Source organism: Columba livia, chromosome 5 (assembly GCF_036013475.1).
Source record: "Columba livia isolate bColLiv1 breed racing homer chromosome 5, bColLiv1.pat.W.v2, whole genome shotgun sequence".
In the NCBI taxonomy this organism is placed as follows: Eukaryota; Metazoa; Chordata; class Aves; order Columbiformes; family Columbidae; genus Columba; species Columba livia.
In genome coordinates this window covers 48,538,863-48,557,893 of record NC_088606.1, presented here as the reverse complement: position 1 = coordinate 48,557,893, position 19,031 = coordinate 48,538,863, and the positions used below count along the sequence as shown (strand labels likewise).

The 19,031-nt window shown below is 39.0% G+C and overlaps 1 protein-coding gene and 1 long non-coding RNA gene across 3 annotated transcripts in view; one reads left to right on the top strand and one right to left on the bottom strand.

Moving 5' to 3' along the window:
• The window catches only part of PDHX (pyruvate dehydrogenase complex component X), a 75,067-nt gene extending 67,224 nt beyond the window's left edge, over positions 1-7,843 (top strand). Inside the window, exon 11 of one of the 2 annotated variants that reach the window (XM_021284549.2) lies at positions 4,910-7,843. In XM_021284549.2, coding sequence (XP_021140224.1) covers positions 4,910-5,096 — 187 coding nt within the window. In that variant the 3' untranslated portion in view covers positions 5,097-7,843. Of the gene's footprint in view, positions 1-9; positions 2,019-4,909 lie in introns of those variants that run through there. The other variant, XM_005500229.4, reaches the window with a different exon arrangement.
• Positions 5,884-17,805, bottom strand: LOC135579602 (uncharacterized). Its single transcript, XR_010473052.1, has 5 exons — positions 17,664-17,805; positions 14,050-14,292; positions 13,082-13,130; positions 11,328-11,401; positions 5,884-9,048 (listed from the first exon to the last, which is right to left on the bottom strand). It is a non-coding gene; the product is annotated as an uncharacterized LOC135579602 (long non-coding RNA).
• Between the last annotated feature and the right edge of the window lie 1,226 nt (positions 17,806-19,031).

Genomic DNA, 19,031 nt, shown 5'->3' with positions numbered 1-19,031 from the left:
TTCATTTAGTATCTCAAATCTGGGCATGTTTGGTATCAACGATTTCACTGCAGTCATAAACCCTCCACAGGCCTGCATCCTAGCTGTGGGCCGAGCAAGAACAGAGTTCAAGATTGTGGAAGATGAAGAAGGGAATGAGAAACTTAAGCAGCATCAACTGATGACAGTGACTCTTTCTAGTGATGGTCGGGTGGTAGATGATGAATTGGCTTCAAAGTTTCTGGAGACCTTGAAAGCCAACATAGAGAATCCAATGCGACTTGCCTTGTGTTAAATTCAGTTCACTGCATGTTTGGACAACATAGATAATTGTTATGTACTTGGGATTGTTTTTCTGTATAGATTGTTTTACTGTCAGATGGACAACTAAAATATGTAATTTATTAAATTAACATGAAAAAGTATTAATTTTCTTTCTTTTAGTCTTTCACATTGACCAGGTTTTATACTGTAAAGATAAGACTTTAAAGTTAACATATTACATTTCTTTAAACGCTTAGTGCTAATGGTGTATAACATTTGTCTAGAAAAGTCAGTCTCCTCCGTAATGGAAAATTCAAGTAAACTTTAAGAAACTTCAAAGGGAATTGTAGAATAATTTGGATTGGAAAGGGCCTTTAAAGCTCATCTAGTCCAATCTCCCCTGCAACAAGCAGGGACATCTTCAACTGGATCAGATTACTCAGAGCCCCATCCAATCTAACCTTGAATGTTTCCAGGGGTGGGGGCATCTGCCATCTCTTTGGGCAACCTGTTCCAGTGTTTCACCACCTTCATCATAAAAAAAATTTCTTCACAGAATGGTTAGGGTTGGAAGGACCCTCTGGAGATCATCTAGTCCGACCCACCTGCTAAAGCAGGTACAGTTAGAACAGTTTGCACAGGAATGTGTCCAGACGAGTCTTGAATGTCTCCAGAGAAGGAGACAACCTCCCTGGGCAGCTTTATATCTAGTCAGAATCTACCCTCCTGTAGTTTAAAACCATTATGCCTTGTCCTATCACAATAGGCCATGCAAAAAATTTGTTCCTATCTTTTTTTATAATCCACCTGTAAGTACTGGAAGGCTGCAATAAGGTCCCTCCAGAGTCTTCTCCAGGCTGAACAACCCCAACTCTCTCAGCCTTCCCTCATAACAGAGATGTTCCATCCCTCTGATTATTTCTGTGGCCCTCCTCTGGACTCGCTCCAGCAGGTCCACGTCTTTCTTGTGCTGAGGACTCCAGAGGTAGATGTAGTACTCCAGCTGGGGTCTTTCCTGTGCTGTGATGGAATGCATTATTTTAAAGGTTAAATATCTAGCTTTTAGAGTGAGGAAAGCAAGAACCATAATTTAGCTAAGTGTTGACATGAGTGCTGGTCAATACTGAGATAACCGAGTAGCTAAGTTACGTTGCTTCAGTGCAAAGTTTTTCAGTTTTCATAAGACTTCTCTGGTATACTGTGCCATTTAATTAGACTGAAATAATGTTTATAAGATTTTGACAGACATTTCAGTGATTTCCTACATAAGAGCAAAGAAGCCAAAAAAGTTTTGGTTTAATTTCATTTACATTACAGATGTAAAAAGAACAGTTGTACAGATGTACAAAGAACAGATAGTTCTTTGTCTTGTCCTTTACTAAAAGGTACATTGAGGAAAGCAAGATGAGTGGAGATAAATAGGGAAAAGGAATTATAGGAAATTCTGAGAATGACTAAGACCATAGATAAAGTCATTTCTCAAAATATTAAGTAATCTGGCGAAAGCCACAGCTTCCTTTGTATGACTAGAGCTCATTAAAACACATTTAAACTGTAGGTGCATCTTTATTCCAGTATTTTAAGATAACCACATAATCTAATGCCTTGCAGAGAGGAGATTAAATTTGTCTGAATATATGCATTCTCCATAAAGGATGGAATCTTGGCATCGTTGATTTTTATTTTTTGATGCGACCAACATTTATTGAATACAACTTTTTGTGTTTGTTTTTGTTTTTTTTTTTTTAAATAAAAAAGGTTTTTTGTTAACTTCATTTGGAATTAATTAACATATTTTAAATTCAGGAGTTGCCCCAATTCAGATACCTTCTTCAATACAACAAAATGTAAAAATACAGAATGTCCCCTGTTGGAAGGAACCCACAAGGATCATCGAGTCCAACTCCTGTCTCTGCATATGACAACTCCACAGTTCACACCATGTGTCTGAGAGCATTGTCTAGTCTCTTCTTGACTACTGCCAGGTTTGAGGCCATGACTACCTCCTTGGGGAACCTGTTTCAGTGCTCCACTACCCTCTTGGTGAAGAACCTTTTCCTAATGGCTAGCCTAAACCTCCCCTGGCACATCTTTCTGCCATTTCCTCCGGTTCTGTCGTTGGTCACCAGAGAGAGGAGATTGGTGCCTACCCTTCCTCTTGCCCTCGTGAGGAAGCTGTAGGCTACAATGAGGTTTCCTCTCGGTTTCCTCCAGGCTGGACAAACCAAGTGACTTCAGCCACTCCTCATACGGCTTCCCCTCCAAACCCTTTACCAACTTTGTAGCCCTCTTCTGAACACTTTCTAGTAGCTTTGTATCCTTTTTATACTGTGGTGCTCAGAACTGTACACAGTATTCCAGGTGAGGCCGCACCAGCGCAGAGTGGGACAATCACCTCCCTCGACCGGCTGGCAGTGCTGTGCTTGATGCACTCCAGGTCATCGTTGGCCCTCTTGGCTGCCAGGGCACAATGTTGGCTCATATTCCAATTGCCATTGACCGGAACCCCCAGATCCCTCTCTGCAGAGCTGCTCTCCAGCATCTCATTCCCCAGTCTATATGTACATCCAGGGTTGCCTATGTCCCAGGTGCAAAATCCAGCACTTGCCCTTGTTAAACTTCATGTGGTTGGTGATTGCGTGGTTCTCCAGTTTGTTCAGATCCCTCTGCAGGGCCTATCTGCCCTCCAGAGTGTCAACAAGCTCCTCTCAATTTTGTGTCATTGGTGAACTTAGTATTCCCTCAAGTCCTATGTCCAAGTCATTTATGAAGACATTGAAGAGTATAAACCCCAAGATGGATCCCTGCAGAACTCTGCTAGTGAATGGTTGCCAGCCCAACATCATAACCCCATGGAGCCTGGCCTGTCAGCAGATTGTTCTCCCACTGCATTGTTTATCCAACTGTATGCTGGACATCTTGTCCTGGAGGATTCAGCGAGAGACAGTGTCAAAGGCTTTACTGAAATCCAAAAATACCGTATCTGCAGACTTCCGGTGGTCAACCTTGGTGGGTAACCCGGTTGTACAAAGAAATTAAATTGGTCAAGCAGGACTATTTTTTGGGTCCTTTGAGATATTGTGGTTAACTTAAAACCAAAGTTAATTGTGCTAGCAGTCTTGTGATGAAAAACTAGCTTTGATCTCTTAATCTCATAGAGGTTCCAGTATGAAAGGTCAAATTTTGCACACTGAATATTTGCTGATGAATGCTCTTCTTTGCATGGATAGAATAAATATGTGAGTAGAAAGTGTTCATTATCAGTGTATATTGAATTCTAACTTAGAGGCTTAAGTACAGTGGCCTGAAGTTTAAATTAACATAAGTAGATTAATTTTTTTCTTATATATAAAAACGGAACCACATATTGTATGTGTTTGTAATGAAGTAACTGCATTTACAGGACCTGGTGAGAATGTAAATAGTCAGTAGAATTCTGGGAGTTTGTCTTATTCTTGTTTGTGCAGGTACTTTTTTTAAAGACTTGGAGGACTTTTTGTTGAGCTGCTGCCATAATTTAAAAAGCTAATTGCAGGACAGAACCTTTCGTTAATACTGACTTGAGAGTTTTTGCTAAATGAGTTTGCTTCCTTGGCTTGTTGTGTTACCATAAATTTCATTAACTCTTAATCGAACAGGAGGGAGAGATTTTGGCTACCTAATCTAGTTTACTGTGCAACAGTGATATCCATTCTATATTTCCAGAAGTTTCTCAGTGGTAGAAGATTAATTTATGATTTTATATGGTTAACCATGATTTTTTCCAAAGTTGTTTGTCAGTCCCATGTTACTTTGAAGTGAAAACCCACCAATTGTCCTTAATTGTCCATATTGTTCTTAATAGCGTACAAGAAGTTCTCATTGTTTGCATAGCTAAATCCACTCTGCCCAAGAGAATTTGTAGACTAATTTAAAATCTGATATACTGTTCTTCATTTTGTATTTGGTGCTCTAGTGTTGTGTGCTCCCCAGAATTTGTATATTCTACTCTGTAGCTGTCCACAGTTAAGGGCTGTGTGACTTACGTGTATGACTGTAGTTTTGCATGTATGTGTGCTCATGTAGTGTGAGTCAGTATGTTTTGCTTTTGGAGCCACTGGAAGGCGCTATTGTATGTAAGTATAGAATGTTTATAGTGTCTCATTCCTGTGCCTACTAAATACAGCCATTATACTTTCTGTGTTCAAAAAAAAACAGATGAAGACAATGCAACTTTTTCTCCAGGTTAAATAAACCTTTACAACTTTTGAACTAGGGAAATCTCAGTAAGGCTAATACAAGCTTTAATTCCAATTTCTTTATACCTGCCTGCTTGCTAGCATTATCATTTGACATTGAGATATATGTATGTGATTTCCAGCCATCAGTCTGTGAAGGAAATCTCTGGAATTCAGACATATGATAGCAGTCAGATCTCATTATTTCAAAGTAATCATACCCCTTGGCGACATCTACCCCTTCAGCAAAAGTGAGACAACAAGTAATTCCCCATACAGAAAATAAAAAGTTGAATATCTTCCTGAAGAATTTGTGGATTTGGGGATGGGGACAATGGATAGAATGGCCTAGAAAGTAAACTGTACAAAATAGTTATTTCAAGAAAATTTGCTTTGAAGTAAACATTTTACAGATGAAAAGCATAACTTTTCCTGATTTATTCCTTCAGATGTCTTCTGACAACATCTTTTTCACATGCCTTAAGCAAGAAATACCATGAAGACATCTACTTTATTGAAGAACTAAAAAAAAAAAAAATTACATTGTATGCTAACATCTGCTGGAAATATCTGCCTTTAGGATATACTTGGGGAATATTACTTTCTTCATATAATTTTCCTTTGCAAGAAGCATAGTTAGATAAAAATAAAGGATAGCTGTTTTTCAACTTTGTGATTCTTGGCAAGTATTGAACTGTGTGTGAACTTTAATCCGTACCCGTGATTATACTGTCAGAATATTTGCCTTTTTTGAATCTTTTTTTCCTACAGTATATTCCTTATGAAATAAAATTTCTGTAATTAATCTTCCTATATGTAATCCCTTGGTCTCTTCCAACCCAAACCATTCTTTGTTTCTATGAAAACTAATACTCTTGAGCTATTTGTTCAATTTGATCTTATGCTGGTTATTTTTTGTACTGCTGCAAGGTTCATAAATAATTTATTACATCATTGTACCAATTAATCTAGTGATGAGAGTAAATTCTGCTGTCTTTCATGTAGGTAATATTTTAACTTACATTCTGTACAACTTTCCTGTTGTGGAAGGGCTGTTTTTCAGCTTCTTGTTCATGACTGATTTGCCTTCACTCCCCTGATTCACGCTATTCTATTCTTGAAATTAGAGATTTTTTTTTTCAAAGTTTTGAAAGAAAATACCCCTTCACTTCTTAAAAAGTACTGCTGCACAACTAATAAAATCTAACTAGCCATCTGCCTGCTGTTAATATTTTTCTGAGTTTTCCAGATCAGGAGAGATTCTCATCTAGTACTATAGTGCATCATGGATCAGAAGTACATGGCTATTATTTCCTTTACCCTGAAGCCTACTAATAAGTAATTTCATTATCATTTAAGCATTACCATTTAAGAAGCGTCCTAGCAGCTACAAATTCCTCTTCACCAATTGCTGTTTATAGACTGTCGTTGGCATTTTTTGGTGGAGTTTTTTTTTGGTTTGATTTTGGTTTTTTTTGTTGTTGTTGTTCAAAAAGTAATTGAATCACATAGTGCTTTGTAAGTAAGAAATATGGAAAAATATGGTTGTTCAGTGTACTTGTTTTTATATTTATGATGATGATGGTTTTTCATTTTGCTTAAGGTTTCCAAGTCTTAGCTAAATGTTAGTCCAATAAAATGAGATTAATGTTTTGGTAACCCTTCCTAATTAATTTAAACATTCTGATCCTTCCCTTTTAGTCTTTGTGTACTTGGTTAAGTTTTAGAAACATAGGAAAGTTTCCATATTTAATTCAGCCAGATGACAGAGCTGAGTAGGGATTTCTCTGCTGGTTTTAAGCAGCAAGGCCAAACCCTCTGAGAATGTGTCATTTAAATTAAAGTTCTAGCAAACCTTTAAAAATATGCCAGCTAGATACTGTTCTTGCAGAAAGAGTGTATCTAAGATGAGCATGAAATTGATCTCAAGATGCAAGGAAGATGAGCATTGCTGCGGTGGCTTTAAAAGGATGTTAGCACAATAAAGAATTATCTTCAGTGTGTATCCTATCAGTTTCCTTTCTGACTATAGTAACGTAGCATGAAAAATGAAATGTTGTTTTACAGAAAAGTGCATAAATTGTGCTTTATTTTTTTCTCTTGCTGTATTTTGCAGACTACCAGAAATATATGCATATTTATCCAAAATTCATTTCCAAATAAAGTGTATAAATTAACCTGTTGATCTCAGCACATAGAGCTGATCACTTCAGAAATGAGAACCTAGATATTGCTGTACTCTTAATTGGTGGATTAGCTTGGTGCAAGCCTTGATGGTGCCACTGTTTTTGATAATTTCATTCAAGGAAAGACTTGTTTTGAAGGGAAAATTGAAAATACAGAAAGGCCAGAAAATGGCAGACTGAAAAGCCTGTTTTTTTTTTTTTAATTTTCTGGGATCTCTTTAAGTGTAAATATAGTCACCGAACTATTTTAGTGTGTGGTTATTCTTGAGTTTAAAATATAGCTTAATGGTTTGATGTTTGGTTTTGAAGTATTTCAGAAAGCACCTGATATGAATAAAGAAGGTATAGTAAACACTAATTTGCCTTGTTCTGTTGGAATTAAGATCAGATGGAAACCTTGATTATTGTATAGCACTTCCTGCAGAACTCAATTGCAGAATCGTGGAATATATCAAGTTGGAAGAGACTCATAAGGATCATTGCGCCCAGCTCCCTGCTCCGTATAAGACTGCCTAAAACTAGACCATCTGACTAAGAGCTCCATCGAGACACTCCTTTAACACTGTCAGGCTTGGTGCTTCCCTGGGGAGGCTGTGCCACTGTCTGACCACCCTCTCAGTGAAGAAACTTTTGCTAATATGCAGTCTGAACTTCCACTGATGCAGCTTTGTCCTGGTTTTGTTAAAAACAAGTATCTCTTTCAGTGAATTTGCCTGTCAGCTAAAGCCTTCATATTAACTGCATTTTCCTGGAGAACCAGACACATGTTTTGGTAAACCTAGCAATGGAATGCAAACTTATTGATAAGCACAGATGGACATCTCGCGAGAGGGGCGACGAGAAACAAGTGAGCAAGAAACTGACCAACTGTGTATAACATTCCATTCACGTGAATACTTCATATAAAAGTGGGAGATCACGAGGATCTCGTGTGCTTTTCCTTTTTGCCTTTTCCCTTTTGCCCTTTTCCCTGCTGCTTATGGCCGACATTAGGAGAGGACCTTGCTAGTCGTCCCTGCGAACTGAGGCCTAGTGAGAGACTGAATCCAGCTCCGATTGGCTGCAGAGTCTAATCCAGGACTTCAGGTGCCGGCTCTGCAGTCGCTGAGACTTTCAAGATTGGTTTTGTATATTTTGTATTATTTTCTCGATTCTTATTAGTAGCATTAGTAAAACATCTTTAATTTTTTTTTCCAACTCTCTTCACTCTCTTCTTTTCCTCCCAATCGCCTCTCCTTAGTGAAAAGGGGGAAGAGGAAGGGGGAAGTGTGGGGGGGGGAGAGGGGGTTAACAATACATCTGCCATGGTTTTATTGTCACCCCGCAATCTTAACCCTCGACAAGCTTCATTCCATTTTCTTGTGTCCTGTCGCTGGTCACCAGAGTGATCAGCACCTCTCCCTCCCCAGTCCTCCTTGAGGAAGTGGTAGACTGCAGTGAGGTCACCCCTCAGCCTTCTCTAAGCTGAACAAACCAAGTGACCTCAGCCACCTTTCACCATCTTGATCACCCTCCTCTGGACACACTGTAATAGTTTGATGTCCTTTTTTGTATTGAGGTGCCCAAAACTGAACACAGTACTTGAGGTAAGGCCACATCCGTGCAGTGTAGCGTGGGACAGTCTGCTTCCTCAACTCGCTAGCTATGCTGTGCTAAATGTACCCCAGGACATAAATTAACCTTTTGGCTGCCAGGGCACGTTAGTGACTCATATTCAATGATGTTTAGTTCCAATTGTCCCCAAAATGTTGAAGGCATAGAGAGCAGATTCCTTTAAGTCAGTGTGGCAATTACATCATAATAGATTAAACAGATCTATTCAAAGTTGTCAGTTAAGCAAAAGTTTTAAACTTATAACCTCTTGTGATTTCTTTATTTGTAATCATGTTTGAATAAAGCAGGAGGATGTTCACAATAGCCTGCTGGAGATTTGTAGAAACATGCTAACCAGTAAATGTTCAAGAAACAGAAATTTAGGATCTGGGTGAAGACCCATGTGTTGATTAAACTGGAGTGCAAATCGTTTACTGGAAGCCTGACTAGCTACTTTGTGCGATTACAATATCTACCTAAACTGTATCAGTGAAAAGCTGTCACTATTTGCTTGAATTCAGTTTGAACTACTTCCCTTTTGTATCAGTTTTGCTTCGATGTGTAGGCATCACAGTGGGTAATTATTCAGATACAGTAGCCATACTGTTGTTCCCCTTCTCCACGAAAATTGCTCTACCTGGCTAATTAAACATTTGTGTTATTATGAGAAATAACCAGCTGGAAAATAACATACCTGTACTAAGGAAAATGATCCATGCGATGTTAATGAATACCACTATTTATGTCCTTAAGAGATCAAGAGAAGTTTCTCTTCTATACCTCAAAAGTTCCTCTTGTGTGGCCTAGACCTAGACAGGAAGAAAGGACAGCTATGAACATTTTTATTTCTAGTCACTGTTGTAGGAAGCACATACCGAATCATTAGTGCAGCAGATCTCTCTCCTACAGTTTCATGATTTTTATATTGTCTGTGTAATGCTTATCACAGCATGCTGTTCACTTCACTTTGCAGGAACCCAAGCAACTGAATCTTGTAGGATATTCTCTGTTGACGTAGACATCAACCAATTTCTGTTTCAGCTGCCTGTCTTAGGAAAATAGGTGTAATTATGCTTCATTTTGCAACTTTGCTGCACTTTTAATTTCCTCCTTGCCAAATAAATTAAAAGGTTAAATATCCATGGAGGCTATTTGTTTATGCAGGTGCTTATACTTGCTCTGTCATGTCCCAGTTTCCATTAGCAGCATCCACTGAGTTTCTCTAGGTTTTAGCAGGCAGCATCATGCTGTTTCCTCTTCCTTACATGGAAAGGAGGAACTATAATGGATCCCTTGGTTGATCAGAAAGAAACTCTGTTGAGACTTCTGGCTTATAGTGTAAATCTCCACCAAATAATTATAAATGCAATATGTTGCTTTCTCACTTGCTTATTTTGGCAAGTATTCTAGGGCAGGTTTACTTTATAATACTTTACTTTATAATACAAGCAATACACAGATTAAAATGAAAATAATATTCACACTTTTTTTTTTTTCCACACAAGAGTAGAGAGACAAGAATTATTTCGGAGTCATTTCACAAATCATAGAATGATAGAATAGTTTGGGTTGGAAAGGATCTCCAAAGGTCATCTAGTCCAACCCACTCTCAAGGAGCAGGGACATCTTCAACTAGATCAGGTTGCTCAGAGCCCCATCCAATCTGACCATTAATATTTCCAGGGATGGTGCATCTACAGCCTCTCTGGGCAAACCTCATGTCTAGCCTGAATCTCCTGTCCTTTACTTTAAAACCATTACCCCTTGTCCTGTCGTAACAGGACCTGCTAAAAACTATGCCCCCATCTTTCTTACATGCCCATTTTGAGTACTGAAAGGCCTCAATAAGTTCTTCATAGAGCCTTCTCCAGACTGAAAAACCCCAACTCTCTCAGCCTTTCCTCATAGGAGAGCTGTTCCATCCCTCTGATATTTTCGTGGCCCTCCTCTGGACCCTCTCTAGCAGGTTGTTGTCTTTCCTGTAATGGGGATGTACAGGGAGTTTCAAAAATATGCACCCAATTTGAAATGACTGTATCTCTGTAGCCATGAACTGCTCATGAATTAAATTCTCAACACTTGAAAGGGCAGGGCATAGAGTTTCAAATTATTACCATGCGATGCCTCTCCCAGTGCATGAACAGCCCCTAGCCTCGGTCATTCACAAGATGGCATCCCTGCCACACAGGGCATTTTGTGTTCTGCAATTCGGCAAAACTGAATCTGTAATTGTGGTCCACTGTGCATTTCAAAAGCATTTTGACATAGGTCCACCAATGCCAAAGAGCATTTGTCATCGGTACTGACAATTTGAGGAAACAGGATGTTGTCATCGTGAAATATACTGCTTTGAAATTAGGTGCCTTTTTTTGAAACACCCCATAGTACTCCAGATTGGATCTCACCGTAGCAGAGAGGCAGAATCATCTCTCTCGACCTGCTGGCCGTGCTCTTTTTGGTGCAGCCCAAGATACAATTTACCTTCTGGGCTGAAAGTGCGCATTGCTGGCTCATGTCAAATCTTTCATCTACCAGTACCCCCAAGTTCTCTGTAGGCTGCTCTCAATCCTTTCATCCCCCAGCTGGTATTAATACTGGGAATTTCCTCAACCCAGGTGCAGGACCTGACACTTGGCCATGTTGAACCTCATGAGGTTTGCATGGGCCCACTTCCCTCTGGATGGCATCCTGTTCCTCAGGTGTGTCAGTTGCACCACTCAGCTTGGTGTCATCTGCAAAACTTACTAAGGGTGCACTCAATCCCACTGTCTATGTAAATGGTGAAAATATTAAACAGTACTGGTCCTGATACAGACCCCTGAGGGACACCACTTGTCACCAATGTCCATCCAGACACTGAGCAATTGACCCCTACCCTCTGGATGTGACCATCTAGGCAATTCCTTATCCACCAAACAGTCCATCCATTAAATCCATATCTCTCCAATTTAGAGAGAAAGATATTGTGGGGGACTGTGTCAAAGGCTTTACAGAAATCCAGATAGACAGCATACATAGCCCTTCCCTTGCCCATTGATGTAATTACTCCATTATAAGAAGGTTGCTAGGTTGGTCAGGCAGGACTTACCCTTGGTGAAGCTGTGCTGGCTGTCTCAAATCACCTCACTGTCCTCCATGTGCCTTAGCATGAACTGGTTGTGCCTACAAAAATTCTAGATGTTAAAACATCTCACATTTCCCTGTTGACAAGTATAGAAGAGTTAGAGCTTTTTTTCAGGCAGATTAGGAGTCTTTCCTCTGTCCATTCCTGTTTTGAACACAATCTAATTATCGTAGTCTTCAAAGCGGGTAATGTCTTATTCAGGCTCATAACAAGGGCTAATGATTCTGAGTGACTCCCAGCCTAGAAAAGAAGAGACATTTTGGGATGTGCTAAATTATCCTAAACAATGCTTTGAGATACCTCCTTGGCTGCTTTTCCTGTATGTTTGTATGCAATGTGAGACTTCAATCATTCTGACAACTACACAGGAAAGCCACAAACAGAGGGTCTGGGCCCTCTTATTGAAATGGATAATTCTAATAAAGGAGAAAAAATGTGATTATTGGTTCCTTTTCACAATATTTTTGTTAATAGTTCCATTCCAATGCCTTTAGTCACAATGCAGCTAGTTTCGTTTTCTGTAAGTTGAAGGAAAAAACAGAACCACAACAGAACTGCTGCTGTGTTAATACTTTTGTTTTGAACGAGGACAGATTTTCCCTACTGTAGGCTGACATAATGGTGGTGTTAATAATCGTTAGTCTGTGGCACACTTAGCTGTATTAGAAGAACAGTGCTTATGAAGGTACATACTCACTGTTTTTCTGGAGATAAGCAATTCCATTTTTACCAGTAGCACCAATGCTTATGAAACTAAATTGACTTATCAGGAGTGTCTTAAATATTATTCATATGTCTTAAATACTGAGATCTGAGCTGAGAGAGAGAGGTATTCTGGCCAAAGACTACATTTCAGCAATTGCAGGAAGTCATCTTTATTTTGGAAGACAAGCCCTATTGTACAGGGTAGAAAAGATGAAAGAAAGTGAAAAGAAAGTGCTCTTTTTCACCTGTGCTTAATTACCTTTGTATAGCGTTATATCTATTTTATTGATTATCAAGGAATGCCTGGATCTTTTTTAAGCCATAAAGGATAAGCAGATGATTTCTGTTCATGTCTTAAGCAAACACTGGATACTTTAAAACTTTAATATTCCATAATACATTTAAGACAGGGAATTTTACTTCTTGGGCCTCCTTTTAAAGCATGTGTGCATACTTTGCATGTGTGCCTGTGCACATGTATATCTGTATATGCTGAGATGACTGGTATGATGACTGAGGGTCACTGAGATGACTGAGGGTCAGCTGCTATTTCAACCACATTTGTTAAAGCCTTTCAGATTTGGGCTACAGGATGAACAGAGAGACAGGCTTCTGATTTCCCCTTCTGAGACTTCAACATTTCCTCCTTAATGTATTATGTGTCAATGTATGTGTCTATAGGTACAACACTGGAGGACCCCTAAGAAAAACCTGCCCAGATTACATTTGAAGAAAGTAATTGCAACAATGCATCTGTTGCTCAAACACAAGTGATGAGACAGGTGAAAGGATAGCTAGGAGCAAATATTCTTGGTTAAGAGGGATACCATGAAGAACCTATGAAGCAATCTTTGTATGAGAAGGTAGCTTTCCCTTATAACATATGTCATCATAGTATTTTGGGGGGGGTAGTGGTAGAAAGAGTTGTCTTGTGTAAACATAATGTGTCTAGTGCTCTTGGATAGGTTTTAAATTATTATTTTTGTTAAAGAATAAAAAGACAATCAACTCACCAAGCAAAACCTGCAACTGTTGAAGAATACTTTAAGTTTGTTGATAAATCTGTGAATCAAGAAAAGGATATTCTCAAATTCAAATGGTAATAGGACTGTTTTAAGCATAGGCTAAGCTATTATTTTCTCTGTACTTTTCTAAACCTGAGTCCTATTTACTTTTTAAGCTGTTTAATGTGATTATCTGTTTGTGAATGTGCACTGTATCTGACTCAGTAGTGTGTGTGTGTAGTGTTTATACCAAAGTGACTAGTTGTGGATGGTAATTACCAATTTACTTTTCATTTCAGAATTGACTAGACAGGCATCAATGCCAGAGGAAATGTCATCTTTAAAAATAAAACAAGGCAAACCAACCAGCCAACAACAAAACCAAAAAACAACCAACCAACCATTACTGCATAGTCATATTAGTGGGTAGTGCTTGCTCTTCTGAGATAACATTTTGTCTATGTAGTAATAGAAAGCAAGAGAGATCAGGACAGGAAAACAGTAACTCTGTAGAGAACTCAGTGGCAAAAGAACTCTGGATTCTTGCATACATCAGGACTGAGGCCGGGGGGAGGCAGGGTGCAGGGGGTGGACTAGATAAGTTTTCTGGAGTGGATCCCCATGTCACTGATGGCAGGAAATGCAAAGATGGCTTTTTCTAGGTTCTCAACATCTAATGTTCTTTTACTCTTCATTTAAAATTAGTTTCAAGGTACTGAAAGAATTACTGGCCTAGTTTACCAAAAATTTATGAATACACTGATGTTTTCAAACAACTATTGATATATATCTATAGTCAAAAATATTTTTATTAGAATTGCTGTGAAAATTTCAAAGATGTTCATTTGCAGAAGTTTTGATTTAGATATAAATTTATATAGATAATAAAATGTGTGCATAAAGATTATTTTTATTCTGACTACCACTCTGAGGACATTTATATGTCAATTGTTTAAATAATTTGAATAATTTCTTACCTGGCTATGTTTAATCAGTTTTTCCAGTAATCTCAGAAAGGGGAGATTTAGACTGGATATTTAGGAAAAATTTCTTCAATGAAGGATTGTCAAGCTTTGGAATAAGCTGTTCAAGAAAGTGGTTGAGTCACCATCTTCCCACTGGCTTTGAATAATCTCTGCTAGTTCTGCTGCTTCTTGAAACTGTCTTCTATGTTTACCAGTCCTATGTCAGGAACTGCTTGATATTTGTCTTCACCGATTCTGCAAAAGGACAAAAGCAGAGGCTTTAAGGTAAGTGACTATTATATATGTATGTTTGTGAATGTTATATTCATTTGCCTGCCAACTCTGAATGGTTTCTTTTGGGTTACTGCAAAGCAAGAGGAAGCATTTAATTCAGATTACTTTATTTCCTCCCTTATAAACTGTTTGCTATCAATTATAATCTAGTAGGCTTTGGCATCCCTTCAAAAGGATTATTTTTCTGTCTGTAAACTGTTTTAATTTTTCAAGATTCACTAAAGCAGGACTCATTAATGTAAAGCGCATACTATGTTTCACAGTTTAGAGCAAGGTAACTGTTGCCAAATCACTTTCTTAGAAGCTGCTTACTGAGAGATATATAAAATACACCATTGTTGAAGTTAGCATGGTTTATAATTTGTTTTTACTATTTTCATTTTTCTTACCCCTCAAGTTGTGTGTTGGGATTGTGGTGGCCCTTTATACCTGTGTGACAACCTTGGAGCACTCCCCCCAACTCTTAGCAGAACAAAGGATCATGTTGTGCCTTAAGCATGTAGGTTTTGTTACTTTGGGAGGATTAGATAGATTGCTGTGGAGACAGACACCTCGTCTTAACTTTCCCAAGGTTTTGTGTTTGGCTGTGGTGTTAGACACCTTGTAAGATAAAGGCAATCAGTGAAGGCCCCATGGCCTAATTGGGATGACAGACAACCAATCATCAGAAGAAACCATGAATCAACAGCTGCCCCTGATGGGCAAAATAACTCACTTCTGGTCAGTACCATGGACTTTCCCCTAGTTTGAAGACCTCAGACCTATTTCCAGAAGAGTCTTCCTAATAAGACTCTTTAAACCTGTTTCACTCTTCCTCATGAAGAGTGAACAGAGGGAGGAGTTGAACCACCCACATGTAAATGAACTGGGTTATAAAATGACCCTGCATGTGGCATCAGGTGTGGCATGTATATGCTGCACAGCATGACCAAAGTCTTCAACACGACCACTCTCCCTCCATAGGACATCATTGCTTGATCGATAACCTGTGGAGTGGTGATATCTTACTCTGTCTCTTTTACATCTTAGTTTTCCTTCTTTCTCTCTCTTTTCCTTTTTCTTGAACATATAAAAGCAGTATCATTTTAAGTTCTGCTGCTAAGGTCTTGTTAAGTTTTGCATTATAATTACTCATTGTTGCCAATCCACCATTTTTTGAAGGACTTTTGCTGTCAATGTATCAACAACTTCTGTGATATTACAATGTACTTTTGCCGAGTCACTAATTGCTGTAATTAACATACTTTTGCTGAGTCACTAATTGCTGTAATTTGTATTCCACCAGGTGCTTCTAGTAAATCCATAATTGAATTGGTCCTGTGGAGTGATTGTCTGTCATTCACTTCACATTACCACACAGAAATACCCAGGGTTAACCCACACATGATCTCATCTGTTTAGTCAGGGCACATGTCATGTTCAGAGTTAACTCATCCCTCATCTCATCTGTCTGGACAGGACAACCTAGTCAAAAAAAAAAAAAAAAAAAAAAGAGAGAGAGAGAAAGAGAGAGAGAAAAGCTAAAGCCATAGGAGGTAACAGCTGCTCTTCAGGAGTGTCAGCTAGAGACCAGGTGGGATATCCAAATATGTCTAAAATAACACCAAGTCTTGTATGTAACCAATGAACTCTCATCACTGAATTACATCACTGAGTAAGCATGAAGAGAAACCACTGTTAGGTTTTAACTTACTGTTTCTTGTTTCCCTAGAGAATGAATTTGAATGACTTTTTTTTTTTTTTTGAGTATTTGTTTTTTGAGAGGAACTTTTGTACTCTCACTGCACTGTATGATATAAAAATAATCAATTTCTCCTTAAGCTTGGAAATGTGTTTCTAACAATGTCACTTGCTGTGCATGTCCTGAATATAAAGATACACGTGCTACATAAAACTTCTGCATTCCTGGAAGATTGCTGCTTCATACATAGGCAGAAAATCACCTTGCAACCTACTCTCAAAATGAGAAACAAATGACTTGCTGGAGAATAGCTTGATTTTATTATTTTCCTGATAGATTTCATATCTTTTGTAGCAGTGAACTGAAGTTACATGAAATAGAAACAGCAGGAAAGAGACACTCTAATCTTCAGTTTTGATTAAATCTGATCCAGCCTTCAGCATCAACTACTGTTATCTACAATACGGAGACTTGGATCATGAATCAGAAGAGGAAAGTTCTGTCATAGTAATTCCTGGCACAAAGTTTAACATTTACCAATGACTGTTGAGTTTTAAGTGTATGTACTCAGGAAATTCCAAACTGCAAACCCCAGATTTCCAAGGAGTGTCAGCTTACCAGATGCCTACCAAGTGATTTACTGAGGCATATGAAAGAAAATACAGACAATTTTAAAAATCGGGAACTGAAAAAAAGGTAACTGCTACTAATACTGGGTAAGATGTGTGCAAACAATGAATTAGAAGTGTGCTCTAATTTCATATTGAACACATCCAGCTAAGAAGACAACTGGACTCCTTTATTTTTACAGTGGCAAAAAAAAAATAAATAGTGCTCCTCAGCATAACAGCATTACATAGTAAATTAATATGAAATACAGATACTACCTCTGTATGCATTTTTTTTTTTAAATGAAGAAGCCCTCAAAGTAGACATAAACAAAGAAGAAAATCCTACTATAAGGATATGAACTTTTCACAGCATACATGACTTTCCAAAACCTAAGAATGAGATAGGCATCTTCTAAATACTTGGCACGTACACAATAAAACATTTCTTCAGTGTATATTAGGCTGACATACAGCAGGAAAACAGTAGGGAAAAAAGTAAGAGATGCTGGTACATGCTGGTGCTGATTACAACACACTAGCTTTGTTGTCTTAAACCAAGAGCATGACATCATCAAACTAATGTCTTTGATTGCAAACACCACGCAAACAAATTAGTATTATATAAAAGGCCACATACTGGATTTTTCCCAGTACCGTTCCAAATGATTATTTGGAATAAGAATAATTAAGTACCATGACTGTATTTTATACAGTCATGTAATTAAGTCCATAATTAGGCCTGATTTTTAGAACAGATGAGTATGCATTTCCTATTATATTCCAAGAAAAATAAATTATCTGGAGGGGGAATACATAAGACAGAAGGTTACAGAAGGAGACCACGCTGAAGAGTTTCCAAGCAGAGGAACATATGCCAGAGATGGATATCGAAAATGGAAAAATGGAGATGCAGGTCCACTGACTGGTGCTGTAGGAAGCAGAGCAAGTCTGGTGAATGAAACAATTGAGTTGTTCAGTGACTCCCAACTTGCCTTTCTCTTTCAGGAACTGTTCAGTGAGCTCCAGAACAGAGCACTTACCTTCCACGCCTCTGCATCATAGGTGTTGATCCACAGTAAAAGTTAACATTTGTACAGCTGTCTTCATTCCAACCACTGTGAGTATATAATGCTTTGAGATTTCTTACGTGGAGTCTATTGAGTGCATATGTGATCAGCAGGATAGAGATGGAGTTATTCAGCGGCTTGTCTGGCCTAGTTCAAGTAACTGGCAAGGACAATTTGTGCCTGGCATGCCAGCCAAGTACTTTTTCATTTTGTAGTAATAGAAAATGAAGCCTCCTTGACTAAAACATTCTTAATAAAAACAAAAGCATTTCATTTCCAAAGAAAATAGGTCTGATGCTGCACCTCTTTTCTGCTTCACAAAGTGGTGTCACTGTGTGAGGATCGTAGCCTTCGGTTGTCACACTGTAGAGCATTATGAGAGATTCCTTTGTGGGTGTCTATTACAGACCACCAGATCAGGATGAGGAAGTTGATGAGGCCTTCTACAGGCAGCTGAGAGCAGCTTCACAGTCACATGCCCTGGTTGTCGTTGGGGATTTTAACTTCCCTGATGTCTGCTGGAAGGACTACTCAGCCAGCCAGCCAAAGTCTAGGAGGTTTCTCCAGTGCATTGATGATAACTTTCTGATGCAAATGGTGGAGGAGCCGACTAGGAGATGTGCACTGCTGGACTTGATCCTTACTAACAAGGAGGGTCTGGTAGAAGCAGTAAAGGCTGAGGGCTGCCTGGGTTGCAGCGACCATGAAATGGTGGAGTTCAGGATCTCATGTGGCAGGAACAGAATAGCAAGCAGAACTGCAACCTTGGACTTCAGCAGGGCACACTTTGGCCTTTTCAAGCAATTGCTAGGGGAAATCCCATGGGCGAGGCTGCTTGAAGGTAAAGGGGCCCAAGATAGTTGGTTAGTGTTCAGGGACTGTTTCTACCAGGCACAAGATCAGAGCATCCCAACACATAGGAAGTCAGGGAAGGGAGCCAGGAGACCTGCGTGGTTTAAACAGGGAGATGCTGGGCAAACTCAAGTGGAAGAGGAGAGTTTACAGATCACGGAAGGAGAGGCTGGCCACTTGGGAAGAATATAAGGCCGTTGTAAGAGGATGTAGGGAGGCAACTAGGAAAGCTAAGGCCTCCTTAAAATTAAACCTGGCAAGAGGGTTCAAGGACAACAAAAAGACCTTTTTCAAATACATGGCAGATAAAACTAACAGCAGAGGCAATGTAGGCCCACTGATTAATGAGGTGTGTGCCCTGGTGACAGAAGATACAGAGAAGGCAGAGTTACTGAATGCCTTCTTTGTCTCTGTCTACTCTGCTGGAGACTGTCCTGAGGAGCACCGTACCACTGAGGCCCCAGAGGAAGGCAGGACAATGGAGGAGTT